The sequence below is a fragment of the Gallinula chloropus genome, assembly GCF_964237585.1.
Source record: "Gallinula chloropus genome assembly, chromosome: 1".
NCBI lineage: Eukaryota > Metazoa > Chordata > Aves > Gruiformes > Rallidae > Gallinula > Gallinula chloropus.
In genome coordinates, this window is record NC_140085.1 from 79,427,317 (window position 1) to 79,444,597 (window position 17,281).

The window sequence follows — 17,281 nt, forward strand, 5'->3', positions numbered from 1 at the left end:
AAATAATCAATATGTAAAAACTTCTTTATCAGCATTACCACGTGTAGGATGAGATGTGACTTTCTCCACAGCACAGAAATATATTGTGTGCTGCAGTGTGACACAAAGGGTCTGCAAGATATTTTGAGGGTCAGGTGAACTGGCAACATCCAGGAGCACAAGGGAGTGCTCCATCATGCACTGGCAGAAGAGTCCATATATGTACAAACCGAGCCTCTGCTCAGGGCATTGCAAACCTGGCCCAGGCAATTGCCAGATGCTGGAATATCAGAGTCCCAGATGTCTGCAAAGACAGGCCAAATTTAAAGAAATACTAGGCTGGAAGTGAACCAGTACTTAATAATGAATTAGATGTATGTTCTATTATGTTTTAAACAGCACCAAAAAAGCACACTCTGCAAAAACAGTAAGCTAGCACCTTTTGAAAAACTATTTTTTTCTCCACCAAGCTGAAAACCATTAACAACTAACCTGCTTTTCGATGTCTTCCAGCAAACTACTGGCACCCAGGCGAAAGAGCTCTGGTGTTAGCCATTCCACACCCAGCTCCTCCTTCACCAGCATAAGCCAAGTAATAGCTTCTTTAGCCGTCCGAATGCCCCCAGCAGGTTTAAATCCAACCTTTTTATAGGAAAAAGAAAAAAAAGAGAAGTGCAATACATGTTTTCATTCATCAGCAACTCCAGAAGAGCAACCAGCATCTGTCATCTCAAAGTGCCTGTGGTGCATGTAACTACTCAGTAAGTACCTGACTGCAAACAGCATAAGCTCTGGACAAGTGCTGAGAACTATCGAGCCTCAACCATCACTGTGACAGATTCCATCTTCATCCCAAGGGACAGCAACTGAGGGAGGAATACTTCTGACCCCAGGCCACTTTCTCAGGAGCTGGGTTTGAGGCCTAATGGGAGTATCACAGAATGACAGAATCGTAGGGGTTGGAAGGGTCCAAGAGATCATTGAACCCAACCCTCTGCCAAAGCAGGTTCCCTAGGACAGGTCGCACAGGTAGGCATCCAGACAGGTCTTGAATATCTCCAGAGAAGGAGATTACACAACCCCCTTGGGCAGTACTTTGCCCATAGCACATATTAGGCCAAGGGATTTAGGCGGGACCTGGGATATCTGCATATCACGTAGAGTCCATGTCACAATCTCATTCCAAATACATAACAACAAACACACATGCAATAACATAACACTAAAGATCCTGAAATAAAGCACACAAGGCAGCTGACACATGTGGAGAGCAGTAAGAGATGGGTGCACTTCATAAAAAGCCTGTGTACCACAGCTCTACACGATTGGGCTGTTCACTTAAACCTATCAGGTTTAATTTTCTGTAAAAATTTCTAGATGGGAATTAAATTAGGTCTGTCTTTACCAAAATTTGAAAGTTTGATGCTTCAGAGAAACCACAAAATTTTTCTCACAACACACGCTGGATATGCTTTCAGTCACCTGATGTGAGATGTGTGTCATATTTGGTCAAGTGAACTGCCATGTATGTAGAGGTACACACATCAAGAAGAACCTATCTTTGAGGTAAAGCATGTCTTGGATCCCATGATCAACCTCCTGTGCAGAGCCAGCACTGAGGTGACTTGGCATGCACCCCTAGCACTAGTCTTCTGCTTACAGGCCAGTCAAATGCATCTCATTCTGAGACAGAGTTTGTGACATGCAGCCATCAAGTCCCTCATCAAAAATTTTGTCTCCTGCATTAGCCAAACTGTCAGCCTGCAGCAGCTTGTTAAACTCATGAAAAACAAGGAGAATTAGAAAAAGTGTTACTGCATCAAAAGAAGGGGGAAAAAAATTGAATCTGAACAATCTGTACAGTAGCACACAGTGATTCTCTCCCTACACTTCCCTCCGCCATAAACCTTTACCTGGGGTGCTCCTTCCTGTCAGATGCCTTCTGCAAGAATCATCGCTCTGATTTCTGTAGGGACACTCCTGAAACCTCACTGCTTTCAGGGTTTCCTTGTACCTTACACATGTGAGAGTGGAATCTAACAGTATCTTCTTTTAATGTGTTTGGTAAATTCTTTTTATAGTGATTTTGGGACAAATACACACAGGGCAAATCCTTCTTTCATGCATTATGAGAACAGAGTATTTCCAGGAAGAACATAAAGAACAATGATAGAAAAAGCTAGATAAATCCAAAACATGAAGACTGTGATTTTGTGGATGGATGGATGGATGGATGGATGGATGGACGGACAGATGGACAAACAGACAGATGTGTGAGCGTATGCACATACCTGTTAACATTAAATTTCTAAAAGGAATTTAAACCACAGCAAGTGGAAAAGCATCTTCTAGACAATACATTAAAATAGTGGGAACGTATTTTCCCTCAGGAAGAGAAATTCTAATGAAATTCAAATTTAGATTTCTTCCTAGAAATGTTACAGCTCTTTGAGATAATCTGTGGCAAAACCAAGTAAAATAGAGTTAATAAGAGAATTAAAAACACCATGCAGAATTCCTTCCCCTTTCAGCAAATTCTGAAAGCTCCTTTCTTTGCAAAAAAAGCTGACAAAGACAAGCCTGTCCTCTCCTCCATCTACCAGCTTTCCAAACGGCACATCTGACTGCCATAAAAACGCAAAGAGGAAGGGGGGGTGTTGGAATTTAATTCAAGAGCAGTACAAAGTCCAGCTACCACTTTCCTGCTGTTTCACAGCATTTCATTATTTTGCTTAATAAGTTCATCTCCTCAAGAATTTTCTCTTCACCTTATATTATTAAAAGTAATAAGTTTTTCTGGATTGGGGGTTTTCCCAACAGAAAAACCAATTTATGTATGTCCTTCAATAATGACAGGAAAAGATTATTTCCCATTATATTCCACACTTTTCATATCACCACCACAGCTTATCATTCAATAAATGTTACTCTGCAACTTGTTCCTTTCCTCGAAGAAGTTTAATTTCTGCATTAACCTGTTTTTCCTAGCCAACGCCTTGCTAGAAAGCGTCCCTGCAGCAGCAAAATTAGTTTGTTAAAGAAACCATTTAGAAATCTCTTGTCACTGATAATATTGTCTTCAGTTAATAAAAGCACATGAAGTCAGTTTACATCTAATTCACTGACACACACATGCACGCAGCCATAAGCACTCATTCTTAATAACACATTTTATACCATGAATGCATCCTTTTAAAGCAAAAGGTGAATTCAACAGTTATATCCAATTATAGGTACAAAGCTGAGTTAATGCAGCAGAGCCCAACCTCTGGCGCACAGCTCCCGCGAGCAGCAGGGGTGCAGAGGTGAGTCACCCAGCCCCAGGGATCTCTTGCAGGTTGGCAGCAGCGATGATTCTGCTGCAGAAGCAAGACTTTGGGAGCTGCTCGAGTTGTTGTGTGGCTGAGGGAGATGCGGGCAGGGAGATGAGGAGAGTCCAGGGATCCACGCTGGCCTCATCTGGATGACTACAGGGACCAGCTGGACAAACGTCTAACCTGCTGTCAATGTTCTCCAAAAGCCCCTGAAACCATCTCAGTCCCTACCCCGCTGCTCATGCCATGTCCTAGTATCATACCTTGAAAGGCCACCTGCAGAGGGGACAAAAGGGTGAGATGGAGAGGACAGAAGGCTGACCCAGAAATGGGGAGAGGGTCTTAGCTAGACATATGGTTTCCTTTCCTGAGGCTGCAAGTGAGGACAAAGCCCACTGCTGAACACCAGCACCAGACCTAACTGGCATCCCTCACTTGCCCACAGATGGAGGAGGACAGAGGTGGCTTAAGCTGTCCTGGATAACCTCCTGCTTTCTCACTGCTTCAGCCCAAGCATGGATGCACGTCTGTGGCTCTGTCGTATGCTCCCCCCCCAGCTCCTTGCCTCCACTGACATCACTTGAGAGTGATCTGATAGGTAAATGTTACCAGGCCATAATGTTCTTTTGGTTCTTGTCTGTCTGTCCATCCATCACTCCCAGACAAAAGGATACAACTGGATCAGCCTTCTTGTCCCTTTGGAAAGCCCCTCTGGCAAGGGAGAAAAGAGAATTTATCCCTTGAGTTGCCAGAACAAAGTCTGAAAATACAGTTGTGTGCACTGGCCAGTCTCTCCATGGGTATAAACTCTCCATGGGTATAAACCTCTCCACTGAGGTTTACGGGAGTACGCCAGTCACTGTCAGCTTGAGATTTGCCCTGGGTTTAATGGACATTACCATTTAAATACCTTAAATGGTGAGACAAAACTCAAACCCAAACACAGCAGGAGATGCAGCAAGATTGCATGAGCTTTTAGGGAATGAAGTGACAGTTATTCAAGGGAGGAAAGCCAGAAGTGCTGCTTGCTTCTTTTTTTTTAGAATACAAATATTAGCAAATCAAGTGAGAAATACAAGAGAGAAGGCCCATTACATATTGCTCAAATAGCCACTAAGTAAGCTAATGTATGTGGATTTATATGCTCTGCATTTTGAAACTATTACAGTCTTATTTCCTTCTGAGTGAGCCTGTGGTCAATTTTTATAAAGGGAGTGAGAATTACCTTGTTGCCAGTTTGCCAGTAGAACTCTCTAATGGCTCGCATCATGACTACACCGACTGGAAAGGTCGCGTTTTCCACCTCCTTTCCTGTAGATGTCTTTATAAAATCAGAACCTGTATGGAAGTAAATAGCTTTATGATAGTTTTAAAACAGGAGCATCTCTGCACATACAGAGTTTACACCCTCCAAAGATGTCCTCATGCTTCACAGCAATTATGGAACATTCCTTTATACGTCTGTCTCTACGGTATCCGTGCCAAACTTGACCTGGCTGAAGACAGAGGAGGAGGATGACACCCATCCAGATTCACAGCAAGTCAGACATTCCAGAGGCTAAATGAACATCCCAGCTCTAGCTATCAGACCAACAACCTCTTCAGGACAGCCCAATATATGTTCCTCTGTGGTCACTCAATATATACGTTTACATACATTAACAGGAATGGCTTTGACTAACCACAACAATGGAAATTATTGCCACTGAACAAATTTTGCATATAAATCAACATCTCAGTATTTTCACAAGGATCATTCTGAATAAAAACAATTTTCATCATGGTTTTTTTTTTTTTAACTTTGCATCTGTTTCATCTCACATTTGATGGTCTATCATTGCATGACCTGCAGCTGTTTAAAGTGAAAGAAAAAGAAATCCCACATGTATTTACAAATCCAGCTGTGCAATACTGTAAACAGGGGAAAAACTCCCTTCTTACGCATTCTGCAATTTTCCCATTGCAAATTACTATACTTAAAGCCACAGTCTGATATAATGCAGTAACAAGGTCAAAACACCTGTGTTATTTAAAGAAGGAGAGCTAGCCTTGGCTTATTTTTTTCTAGTTTCTCACTTGTGAACAATATTCTCCACTGCCTATCCTGAATACTTTTGCAGTGTTCTTGTGCCTTCTTGTACTTCTGGGTTGGCTTAAAACAAATCCTGCAGTAAAACACAACAAAAAGCTAAGAAGCTAACAAAAAAAAAAAAGAATTGCCTTGCAGAGTATGATCCTGCATTGACACAATACAATGACAAAAATCCCTTAATTGCATTAGGGCACACTTCATCCCTGGGAACCTACTTCTTAGAAAAGGTGTACTGTGGGATCATTAATTATCAGAAGTAATCGGGAGAAGAGGAGGGCTAATTCAAACATCGTGCAGTAGCGCATCATCCACTTAAGTCAATTGGAACTGCATCTGCTTCCACTTCAAATTTGGCTTAGGGTCCATTTTGTCTCTTACCTGAATGATGATGCCTCTACAACATCCCCTAGAGCCAAGCAAGGAAAGGTTCACTACTGGCTCAAACTGAAGAGTTGCCTAGACTACGTTTCGAGGCTGTGCCACGGCACGCTCCCGAGACCCGTACCCGCGATGACACGGCTGACTGGCACACAGCTCGGCCTCTGCCTGATGGGAAGCTCACACAAAGCCAGGTGTGTTTCTGCACCCTGCAGTTTAAACATAAGGGAAGGGTAACACTAACATCCTGTCTTGTAAGACCACGGGTGCTCTCCGTAGGCTTCCCATCTCAGCAGCCCGCTGGTGATTAAATTGCGCCCTCCCATGACAATCCTCATTCTGCAGAGAAACAGATACCTATGAAAAAAAAAAGTTCTAACTCCAGAGACAGTGCAATGTGCAAAAGAGGCAATTAGTAGCTGATGGAGCTCTGCAAGGAAGGGAGCACAGAGGAGAGACAATTGAGTTACACATTTCAGAGCTGCTCCTTCCCAGAGAGACACTGCAGACATCTGATAGTCACATTAAAACAAGTAACAGTGGAAGTGAAACTTCAACATCGCCAAATTATATTTTTAATTTCCCTTTCGAAACGTAGCACTTAAAGTCCTTCAGTGCAATACTTTTCATTTTTTCTAGTCTAAGGTAAGTCAAAGCTTTTATAAGTCTTATAATTACAAGTCTCTGTGGTACAGTTTCATTAAAAACTTTCATTAAACAACAGCTGCCCTTGTATATGGTCTTCTAATCAATTTGGTCAAACAGAATGACTTCTAATCAGCTGTTGATAAAAATAGAAGATGAAATTTTAATTCTAATAGATTAACCACAAACTCAAGATAGTCTTCAAAATCCATCTAGCTCTATTCTCCAGTGGATTTAACGACTATTCAGCAACTCATTACTAAATAGAACAAGATGAACATTTTCCAGTTCATTAAAGAAATGTACTATGTATTTTTGCATTGTCCTCATGATTCGTTACAGGGAGTCTTAATTACAAGATAATGGATAATGGTTATTAAATGCAGACTCCAGTAATGAAGCTCTATTCATTTGCGAGCCTCAGAGACTGCAAAGAGGGGAAAATAAAATTACTAGCTTCAAAAGATTAACGGATCAAATTATTATTCAATTTTGAAAATCTCATTCAGACTTCATAGAAACAAGAAGAGATTAAAAACTAGTATTAGTTCAAAAGTAGTGCATTTATATATTTATTTTTAAATAATATCTTAAGGCTATTACCAGAATAATCAGCTTTAGATGTGATTATTAGACAAACATACAGCCAATTTAGTAGCATCCTCTAACAATGAAAACAATACATTTTTATTTCCTGAACAAATTCTATTTATGACACAAGAGTTTGCTAGCAGGATTGCATGCAGCCTCTCGAAGAAGACAGAAGAAGCACGCTAGCAGAGGGAGCCACAATGGAAGGTGCTATTAACATTTAGTTTTCAGGAATGAAAAGGGAGATTTAAAAATCAACCATGGATGTAAAAAGCACCTCATTAACTAGACTTTACGCCAACCTTGTAACAATAAGGGAGTTTCACCAAGTCTATTTCTTATTCAAGTTTTCGAAAACAAGCCTAAGGATTGGAGTTCAACAGGATTTTCATCTGGAAACTTAGGTGATGATTTAAAAACTCGGTTTTACCACCCTTCTCATCTTCCTAACAACATATACACTCGAAGAACCAAGGCTAATGATAAAATACGTGCTGGGTGGGTTTCCCCTTCCTTAGAGTAGGTTACGTGAAGTGGTGAAACATTAAATCAAAGACTTAAAAATATGAGTTCTTCAGGGTAGATTTCTAGGTCCAGTGAGCCTGGGAAAGGCCAGGCTTTCTACTCTTTTCCAATGTGTAAGCACAACGGTACATTGCCTTTCAAGGAGGCGAGTCATGTAAGACTCGTTGAATCAGTAAAGACTGGAAACATCAAAGCCCTTTTGAAACACAGCAGCATTGCAGGCCTGCTTCAGGTGGGCGTGCTGCCAACCTAGAAACCCACCCGTGTGTGATACAGGACAGCACCACAGCCTGGTGAGCACCAACTGCATCACCGTACTTTCACCAGAGGTGGAAATCTCAATAAACCTTAAGAGATGCTAACAGTGCCAAAGCCTTTGTTTGAGAGGCTCTCTCTGGCCAAGAGCAACCAAGGTCTCAGTGCCTTTGGGAGCCAGACCACTTGGGCTGGGGTCACACATCTCATGAAATTTTAATTCAGCTAGAGTATCTTAGGATATTAAATGCCCTCTTTCCTTGCGCTCTCAACCCCCATACATGCACAACCCTCAGCCACTGCTCTTCGCCACAGCCCACTCAAAATAAGTCAGCTGAATGTGGGCTGTCCCACAAACAGGGTTTGTGAGCTAATGATTAATGATCCTCCTCAGAGGACCAGTGAAATACATTTCACCCTAAATTAAACAGTGTCACTACAACCTAAGCATTAACCCAAACATATGCTTTTACTTAGTCCACATGTGCACACTCTAAAAAGAGTCACAGAATGGTTTGGGCTGGAAGGGACCTCGAAAACCACCTAGTTCCACCCTAGTTCCTGCCATGGGCAGGGACACCCCCTGCTAGACCAGATTGCCTTATTTATGTTAGCATCTGAGCAGAGGTGTAGAGCTGAGGTGTACAGAAGCTGAGTGACTTGCACAAGGCCGAGCAGAGACTGAAAGCCCTGACCTAACAAAGGCCAGAAGAGCTGTCATGACTGGCCCACCCTACTGCCACCCCCTATATCATCTCAAAACGCTACAAAACTTCCCAATCCATGTAACATTGAAGCAGAGCAGGAAAACTGGAGAATCTTACTTACATGACAACTTCCAGGAAACATACACTCTGGTTCCATAATTAAGCAATAACAAATAATAAGCAGTATAGCAATTGTGGAGTAATCACAACCTTTTGGTTGTGAAGTGCTTCAAATGCCCTTGGGGAACGATTATCTCCTGATAACTACAGACTGTGTTGTTGCTTTGCTTTTAATAAAGAACAAAGATGCGTCTGGCAGTTTTAAACCAGAGTTTAGAGAGAGATGCTTGCAGAGGGACAATTATACCATACTACTTTGTAAGTACTTGCAATGAGCACAAATATATCTTGGTTGGTGCAACTCAGATATAACAATATGTGGTGACATAGGGTAAACACGTACCCTTCCAAGACTTCTAGGACTGATGGCAAAAAGAGGCATGCTGCTGAAGGGACCTGCAAAAGCCTCTGCTGTTTAGTAGCAATGATAAAATAGCACATTATCAAATGTGCATAAAGCCCCATTAGCAAGTCATCTTTCTATTCTATGAGTATCTAAAATAAGGGCCTTAAGATTCACACACAATTAGCCTGACTAGGGTGTCCAGGTTATCAACCCTCTGAAAATAAAAGGCAGGGCAAGATATAGAAGGCTAATGTAGTAGCTAATTCTCGTCAGTTGAGTTATCATAATTGTCCACTTACATGTCCTTACCCTACTCCAGTGGCAAGATGAAATACATTCCCTGCTAGCTGAACTTCGCTGTGGAGGAGCAGAAGAGAATATGAAGCTGTGACAACCCATTTTAGCAGTAGCTCACCAAGTAGCTTTAACCACACCACACACAGCTACACTGCCAGACCACTTGGTTAGGTGCCTATGTATGTTTTCACACACCTATGTCTAAGGTGCCATTTTGAAAAATGCTAGCTTATAACTTGGTCTTCTGTGAACTGCATGGGTTTTCAAAATTCATTTTGGAAAACTGCCTGTAGAGAGGGTAAAAAAAATTTAAAAAATAATCTCATCATAGGGCTCCATGTTTAATGTCTGTTTGCAAATAAGACAACCTTTCTAATGACCCATCCCATCATCTCAGCTTGGTTTTCAAGACTCAGAATGGATGCTTCCTCTCTTGTACAACACCTCTGGTAATGGGCATTTTGCAGGCCAAATGATGCCCTTAGGAACACTTACACACACACACGAAGGGACAAATTATTAAGTCCATACTTATGCAAATTCCCTGCAGATGATGTCTGAAAGAATTCAGCATCGCTGAATTATGCATGGCTCGCTAATGCACTATTATAGTGTCTACCACAGGTCTCCATAGAATACTATTACTTAATTAGTATTAGTTTCTTGTGTGTTCATTTAAAACATGTTTCTTTAGAAGGTTCAATGTAAAGATTCATACCACCTTCAGTGCTCAGCTATATAGCATGAACTCTTGCTATTTTTAGAGCATTCCTTCCAATCCAATCCCCATTCAGTATAGTGAAAGAGAAGATAACTAACTGACGTGTGCTCCAGGCTCAAAGGCCGCAGCTGGAATCCCTGTCAATGGTGGCTCTTGGCTTTACGCTTCAAACCACACTAAAGTGCAGGAAGAAACATACTCCCAGTCCCCTCCCATATTGTCATGCAGAAGCAGTGTTGGGACATGTCAGGGTGCAGGAGCAGTTCAGACAATTATATGCTGCTGGAACAGCCACTCCTCTTCCTCCCCAAAAAGCAAGCAGCAGGAGATCCACCCAAGAGTGACTAGTAGGACCTCCGGGAAGCATAAGGAATCCTTGTATCGTTATCTGCTTGTTAAGATCCATGTTTACTGAGATCTCATTTTGCTTTTTTAAAACTATCTCCCATATATTACATTCAAGAGCTTTCCAGTGTCTGACCTATACTAACCTTATTTCACTTTTCAGGTGGCATTACTGGAATTGGTTAAGCATCTCGCCTAATGACACATGACAAGCCAAAGGTAGAAAGAAGAATCAATCAATATATCCCAACACCTAACCCTCACCTTACCATAATCACTGAGAAAAAAATACACCTTTCCTCTCTGATTATCCACTCACAATGCTGTTTTCCTTCACAGACTATGTTGTGGGCTATTTTTTGCCACAATCCTTCTGATTTTGAGCAAGAGACAAAATACAAGAGTCATTGGCGCAAATCTCCTCTACTCTAACATAGGCTCAGCTTGAGAGCACATCCCAGCACTCCCAGGGCAGGAAGCAATGCTGGTGGCACAGCACTGGCCTCAGATGCCCAAACTCACAACCCCTCCTCTGGCATGATACCCATGACAAAACTGAAGCAGGCAGCCAGGGTGCATTTTATCCAGTGGAGAGAAGAGGGAACAGAGTCAAAGGAGCAGCAGAAGCAGTACATGGAATGAATCATGTTGATTACCGTTAGGTTTAAGATGTGTTTTTTTCCATCAGCTTCCAAAATATCTAAAGGGTAAGGGGTAAGGGAGAAGAAGAACCACAAAACACTGAAAAAAGCCTGGATAGTGCGCTAGTGGCGAGAGCAGCCACAGCACCTGCATAAAATCTGGTGAAAGTTCTCCACAGCATGCCTGGTGGGACAGAGTATCAGACCTGATCCCTTGCTGCAAAGAGAGTATGGCTGAATTCTGCAGGTCGCCTTAATGTTCAAAAGCCATCACTTGCAGCTACAGGCATGCCGGGTGTTTGAGAAGGAACCACAACAATCATTCTCACTGCTCTACCAGTAAACGTGCAGGTTCCTGCTAAAGCAGGTCGTTGCTCCGTAAGGAGCAACTTAAAGGCTGGACTGTCCTTTCAGATGAGGTGCAGGCACTCAGGTTCTCAGCACTGAGCCCCGTGTTCCTGCTCCTGGGCTGGGTGAAAAAGTAAAATACTATGGGAGAAACTAAACCGTGTTGGAAAATCTTACCCATTAAGCTTCCTTCACAAACACTGAATTCAATTGCACTGTTTACTTGGTCACACTTAAAGTAATCTAAACAATGATAAACTACCCTAAACTGTGATATGATTAAACCAGCAATGATCTAGGAAAGGCTCTTCCATTCTTGGCATTCTTGGGTTTGGATCAATGCACCTCAGTCACTCCAAATGTTGTCTAGTACATGACATATTATACACCTGATACAGACCTAAAGCCCTGACATAAATACCAGTAACTGCACTACAGTTTGGAAGAAAATAATAAATATGCATGGCTGCTTAGAATCACAGCACTACATGGCATATTGCATACCATGTTTTAGCAACCACATTTAGCTTTGTGCTTTTTAATGTTGATAGCAACTTTGAAACAAATATGTTAACATTAAAGTATGCTTACATATTGTCTATTAGCTTGTAACAAAATTACTCAAATTGAAGAAATAGCTGCTTAAAATCCATTCTGAAATACTCCACACTGAATGAGGCAAGTAGAAAATCAGTCTACTTTATCAAGAAGGTGATATGAATTTTAAAGATTAAAAAAACTCCCAACATATGTAATACAGCCAAAATCATGACACTTCAATGTCATTTTGAGTGTTTTTCAACACCTTATGATAAAGACATTTTAAGATTCTGTTCTGACTCTAACCCAGAGAAAGGCAGGATTGATTTTTGAGATTTAAAAGTCAAGTCTTAATGCCACAGTCAGAATCTGTCCAGCATCCAGGCTCTTTGTCATTCAGAGGACAAACAGCCAGCATCAGCCCCTTTTCCACTCTGTTCCCTACACATAAAAAAGGCAGCTGGCAGAGGTGAAATCTTCAGCACTTGGGGGACTTCTAGTTTCAAAGGCATTTCCTGAGAGTGCTATGTGGCCAACGTAAAGCTTTTGGCTTTGCCTGAAAAAAAACCCCACCACAGTAAGATGCCAAATCTCACCAGACTCATCTTTGATGTGTTTGTTTCCTCCTGGTTTTTACAAATCGGGTAGAATAGGTCACTTAGGGGCTACACTAGTACATCCTGTGTAGAGGGACGTACTTCTTGTAATCATACAATTACTAGGAAAGCATTAGGCACTTAGCACTTAGTTTAATTTTTATGATACTTGAAAGTCAGGTTTGATCACAGACTTCCTGGGTGCAGGCATTGGGCATTCTGCTGATGCAACAAATACCCAAAAGTTAACACCTGTAAAGGCCTTACCTACCCACAATGGAGCACAGGAAAATGGCAAGCCATGTCTCTTTTTAAAACATACCACTCTTACAGCACCTCCTCCTTACCAGAAGATTTTGCCCCTCAGAGTGTTTCATCCTTCTTTCCCTACCTTGATAATACAACATCTGGCAAAACAGCAAAAGCCCGAGCGTGTAGGCCGCAGTGTGGGTGAGAGCTTCCAAGTACTGACAGACGTTTTCACCACTGTCAGCAGGGTTGTTTTACAAGGTTTCGAGCTCTTCAGGCAGGCTGAATATCAAAAAGCCTGCGAGTCCCCTCCAAGAAAAAAACCCACCAAAGCCTCTGACTGTGCAGCCACACTCCAAGCAGGAGGCACCTCTCTGCTGGGGGTCAGGGAAAGGCATGCTTCTGTTTTTTTGTGAAATCTTCTCTCTCCCCCCACTGTATTATTAATGATGCTTACATGGCAAAACTAACAATTTCATTTCAAAGAGATGCTTTATGAAGTTGTGCTGCTGATAAATTCAGTCAGACTTTTCTGGCATAACAATCTATCGAGCACTTCTTTAAAAAAAATGAAGAAAATCAAATTTCTGCCATCAGAAATAGGCAGCAACTCATGAAAAAGTATTTAATATGCTGGGCCATTGTTTCCCCACTCCCATTTATCAACAGCCTGTATGCTGATTTGGTCACGGACTGCAATCATGGTGAGCATCTCAAACCAAAAGGACCAACAGTCTGATGAACTACAGCCTGGGTTTTGGTTAAAAATAATTGAAACTGACATAGAAATGCACGTTTCGTTAGTTCACAGGCAAAATGAAAATGATATTTCAATCTTCAAATCTACATTTCATAGGTTTTACTTTTTAAAAATCTATACTAAATATGTATTACTTTTTTTTTTTTACTTTGGCACTTGATTCTTTTTAACAAAATGCTGAGAATGAAAGAAACAGAGAATCAAAACTGTCCTTGTGTTAAATACATATATCCTCATAAACTACGTATATCCTCATAGGTATTTAGTGGCAAGTTATTAAATGTCTGCATTCATTGAGACATTATATTTTATATCTTTCTTACAGGAAAAACATAAATACTAGTCTCAAGTTTGCAGCTTTGCACAGCAGGGTTTCAGAGCCTCACTTCGCTATCAATGGCTTGTGTTCTACCAAGTTGTCACTTGCCAAACTACCGCGGTAGTGACAGTGTCACCATCACACCAGGAATCACGACTGCCTGGTCAGTACCCTTCCTTCTGTAACCTTAGGCTTCTGATGTAGACAGCATAAAGTTGCAGTACTTTTGTGCTCCATTTGAGCGTGGTCCTAAACGTGGTCTGTTTGGGTCATACAGAGCACAAGAGCATACAAAGCTACCCAAGGCTGCACCCCAAAGATACAGATATTTGATGGCGCCAGACCCAAACCCGATAAAAGTAAAGCCTTTTCACCAGGACTTCCAACAATATACAAATTGGTATTAGTATTACCTGTAGTGACTCCAATTATTCTGTGTCAGGAGTGAGTTCATGAGACATACATAAACTGAAAGAAAACTATGAATGTTTAAAAGTTCAAAAACTGTAACAGTTGGGGGGGTTGTTTTTAATAGCAGTCATTTTTAATTAAGCAAATCTTGATCATGCCATGAGACTAAAAAAATCAGGTTCTTTAAAAACCTGTCACTCGGCTCTTCTCCCCGCCTACCGATAGAGATCAACTCATTTCAATAAAGCAGCTGTTTTTCACAGATACTGAATCACAGCTGAAGTCATGAGGAATTATGTGTTCAGCATTTCTCTACATCAAATTACATACATAGGTACCTAATAATTACTTACATGGGAAAACACGGGTCTGAAGGTGAGCGTAGCAGTGTTGCACATCCCTTATCTATCAACTAAGCACAGTATTCACTTTTCTAGCCATTTTCTGCAGAGTGCTTTAAGGCCCCCAGACATTATTCCAATGCAAAACCTCATTGTCTCCATTTAATTACCTATCTTTTCAAACTTACAGTGATCAAAATGAATGAGTTAAACAAAATGGTTATGAGTAACAGGAGATAGTTGTTAACCAGCAAGCTAAGGTGGGTGTATGTGCATGGAGCACAGAAGAAAAAGATGATGCTGCATGCTGTTTGCTTCTCCAACATGAATTGATTCAGGGGAGTGAAAGCACAATATCAAGTGAATTAGGAAGAATTAAAAGGATTGAAAATCCAGGAACCAATGAAGTCAAAGAGAAATGGAAAACAGATTCAGCCCCAAAAAAAGATAAAATTATTTAACAACTTATTAAAATAGTTCATCATTGTAATTAAAATCCAAGTGCCTAGAAAAAAGTGGCACAAGAAAGGTAATTATTTATGAAGAGACTTTAAAAAGCCATTTATTGTGAATTTGGGAGAGAATCAGCCTGCAAGAGTTGGTAGTAAAAAGAAATTGTTTGTTTATTCATAAAACTTATTTTGGTCTAGCATACCACTAAGAGTCCCCAACATCTGCTCAGGGCAGCTGTAAGTAACATTAGGAACACTCAGCCAATTTATATCTTTCCTTTTTATTAAAAAATAAACAGGTCTTTTTAAATTATTCACTAGTAAATTAACATAAAAATCAGTTCTGTAGCAACTCACATTTTGTGGAAAGGCGTCTGCAAGCTTTGTGCGATCACCATGATCTAAACCTTTCCACATTTCACTGACTACTTCACTCTTCATGTGATGTCCCACCTAATTTAGCAAATGAAAACGTAGAAAACCTACAAGCCATACCAAAGTCACGGCCGTGAACAATACAGAATGCATCACTGATACCTCAAATGCCACATTAGTTGTCTCCTTACGGCTTGAACAGATTCTGTTCTTACTTTCCCTTTGCCTTCCACCATTTAAATATTCCACTCAAATAATCTCATCTCCCCTCTTGCTTCTGCTTTTTGTTAAACAGACATTAGACAACAACTTCAACTGGCGGAACCCTTCCCTGAATTATTTCTGAGTAACAAAATGCAGTGATGTTAGTAATAAATAATTATTTGTTCTCATCTGCAGCATCTTCATATAAGTGCTCTGCACGTTCGTGTGTTTCACTCCAAAATTGGGTTCTCAAGGCAGTATAAAAGGCTCAGGAACCCTTAAAACCTAAAGGCTTCTCTTTGCCCCTCAATTACACTTTTTTTCATCAGAAACAATATATTACTTTCTTCCAAGGTTTCTCTCCTGCCTTCAGTTTTTACTTCCTAAAAGAAGCAAGTCCCTGCAAATGAATCACCAAGAAGTTCAAAAACATGGAGTAGCTCTGGTCATTTTACTAGGATTTTTTTGTTCTACTTCTAAAAACAAACCAGCATTTCTGCAGTGCACCCTGAAGACAGTTAAATCTAAATCAGCTGCAGTTCTAACCTAGGTGCTGGAAATGGCATCCCTACAACAGCACAGGTTCCATTCAGCTGAAGTTCCTGGAGGAGCCTGCTCTGAAGCTGCAACGGTGCTGCAAATGGCAACCAAGCAAACTGCTGTGAGGCTACATTTGCTTACATCCAGAGGATCTGCAAGCACAGTACCTGATTACAACGCTAAGCGTAACCAGTTAGCTATCAGCAGCACGTATATGCTGTCTTGTTATCAAGAGCACCACCTGAAACTGTGATCCTTCCTCTTACTGGCACCTCATTCCATCACCCAGCCCCCCAAGCTGCTTTCTCATCCTGGGGCTTGGGTTCATTTCAAAGCTCCAATTGTGTGTGAGGCTTTGTGTTTCCTCTGAGCTTTCTATACATCCATTTTCCAGGACAAGTGGGAAGGAGGCCTTTGAAGATATATGATTCATAATTTTGCATTGCATAATTTAAGTTTAATGTGCTGTACAGAATACAGAACATCATAATCTGTTTCCTTTTTGGTCCATTAGAGATGAATTAACAAATCTTCTTGATAAACTACAAGACTTCACCTCTGCAGTGTTTGGGATAGGCTGGTAAATTGGACATTGGATCAGCAGTGTAACTGCAAAGGTGATGGAAGGAAGACTTTTTGCTTAAGAAAAAGTCCTGCCATCATCAAGGAGGAAGTTTTTCTACATCTTAGATTTAGGGAGAACTCAACTTGAGAAATCAGCTGCAGTTTTACACTGAAGGGAAATCACTTCATAGCACAAGTGCTAGAGGGGAAGAAACATCAAAGGTGCAATGACAATCAGATGTCAGATCCCTGTTGACTTGCCATGAAGGCTACGGACTTTGCTGTCATCTTTGTCTTTGTAAAAACCCTCTCAAAAGCAGGACTATTGCAGGCAGCTCTGGGAAAGCTATTGTCTCTGGTAACTATAATGTAAGCAGAGTCAGAAACTAGAAATTGTCTTATCTGAGAGAGGCTGAAATTAAAAACTATCATTTCAGAAAAGGAATTTAATAAAATGTAAATCAGGAACACTTCCCAGGGGCTGAAATTCCAAAGTGTGGTATCAAAGAAGGGAGTACCTTCCGTTCTTTTCAACATCTTCCCAACGTGGTCTGTGCTTTGACAACAAAAATCAAAGGAGCACATAAAGCCTGGGAGACAGGCTCTAAGTAACCCAGGTACCTACC

The 17,281-nt window shown here is 41.1% G+C and overlaps 1 protein-coding gene across 1 annotated transcript in view; it reads right to left on the reverse strand.

Moving 5' to 3' along the window:
- The window catches only part of DERA (deoxyribose-phosphate aldolase), a gene marked incomplete at its 5' end in the record, with an annotated part of 53,477 nt that overhangs the window by 1,635 nt on the left and 34,561 nt on the right, over positions 1 to 17,281 (reverse strand). The window contains 2 exons of the mRNA XM_084275316.1: positions 472 to 621; positions 4,519 to 4,631. Coding sequence (XP_084131442.1) covers positions 472 to 621; positions 4,519 to 4,631 — 263 coding nt within the window. The remainder of the gene's footprint in view (positions 1 to 471; positions 622 to 4,518; positions 4,632 to 17,281) is intronic.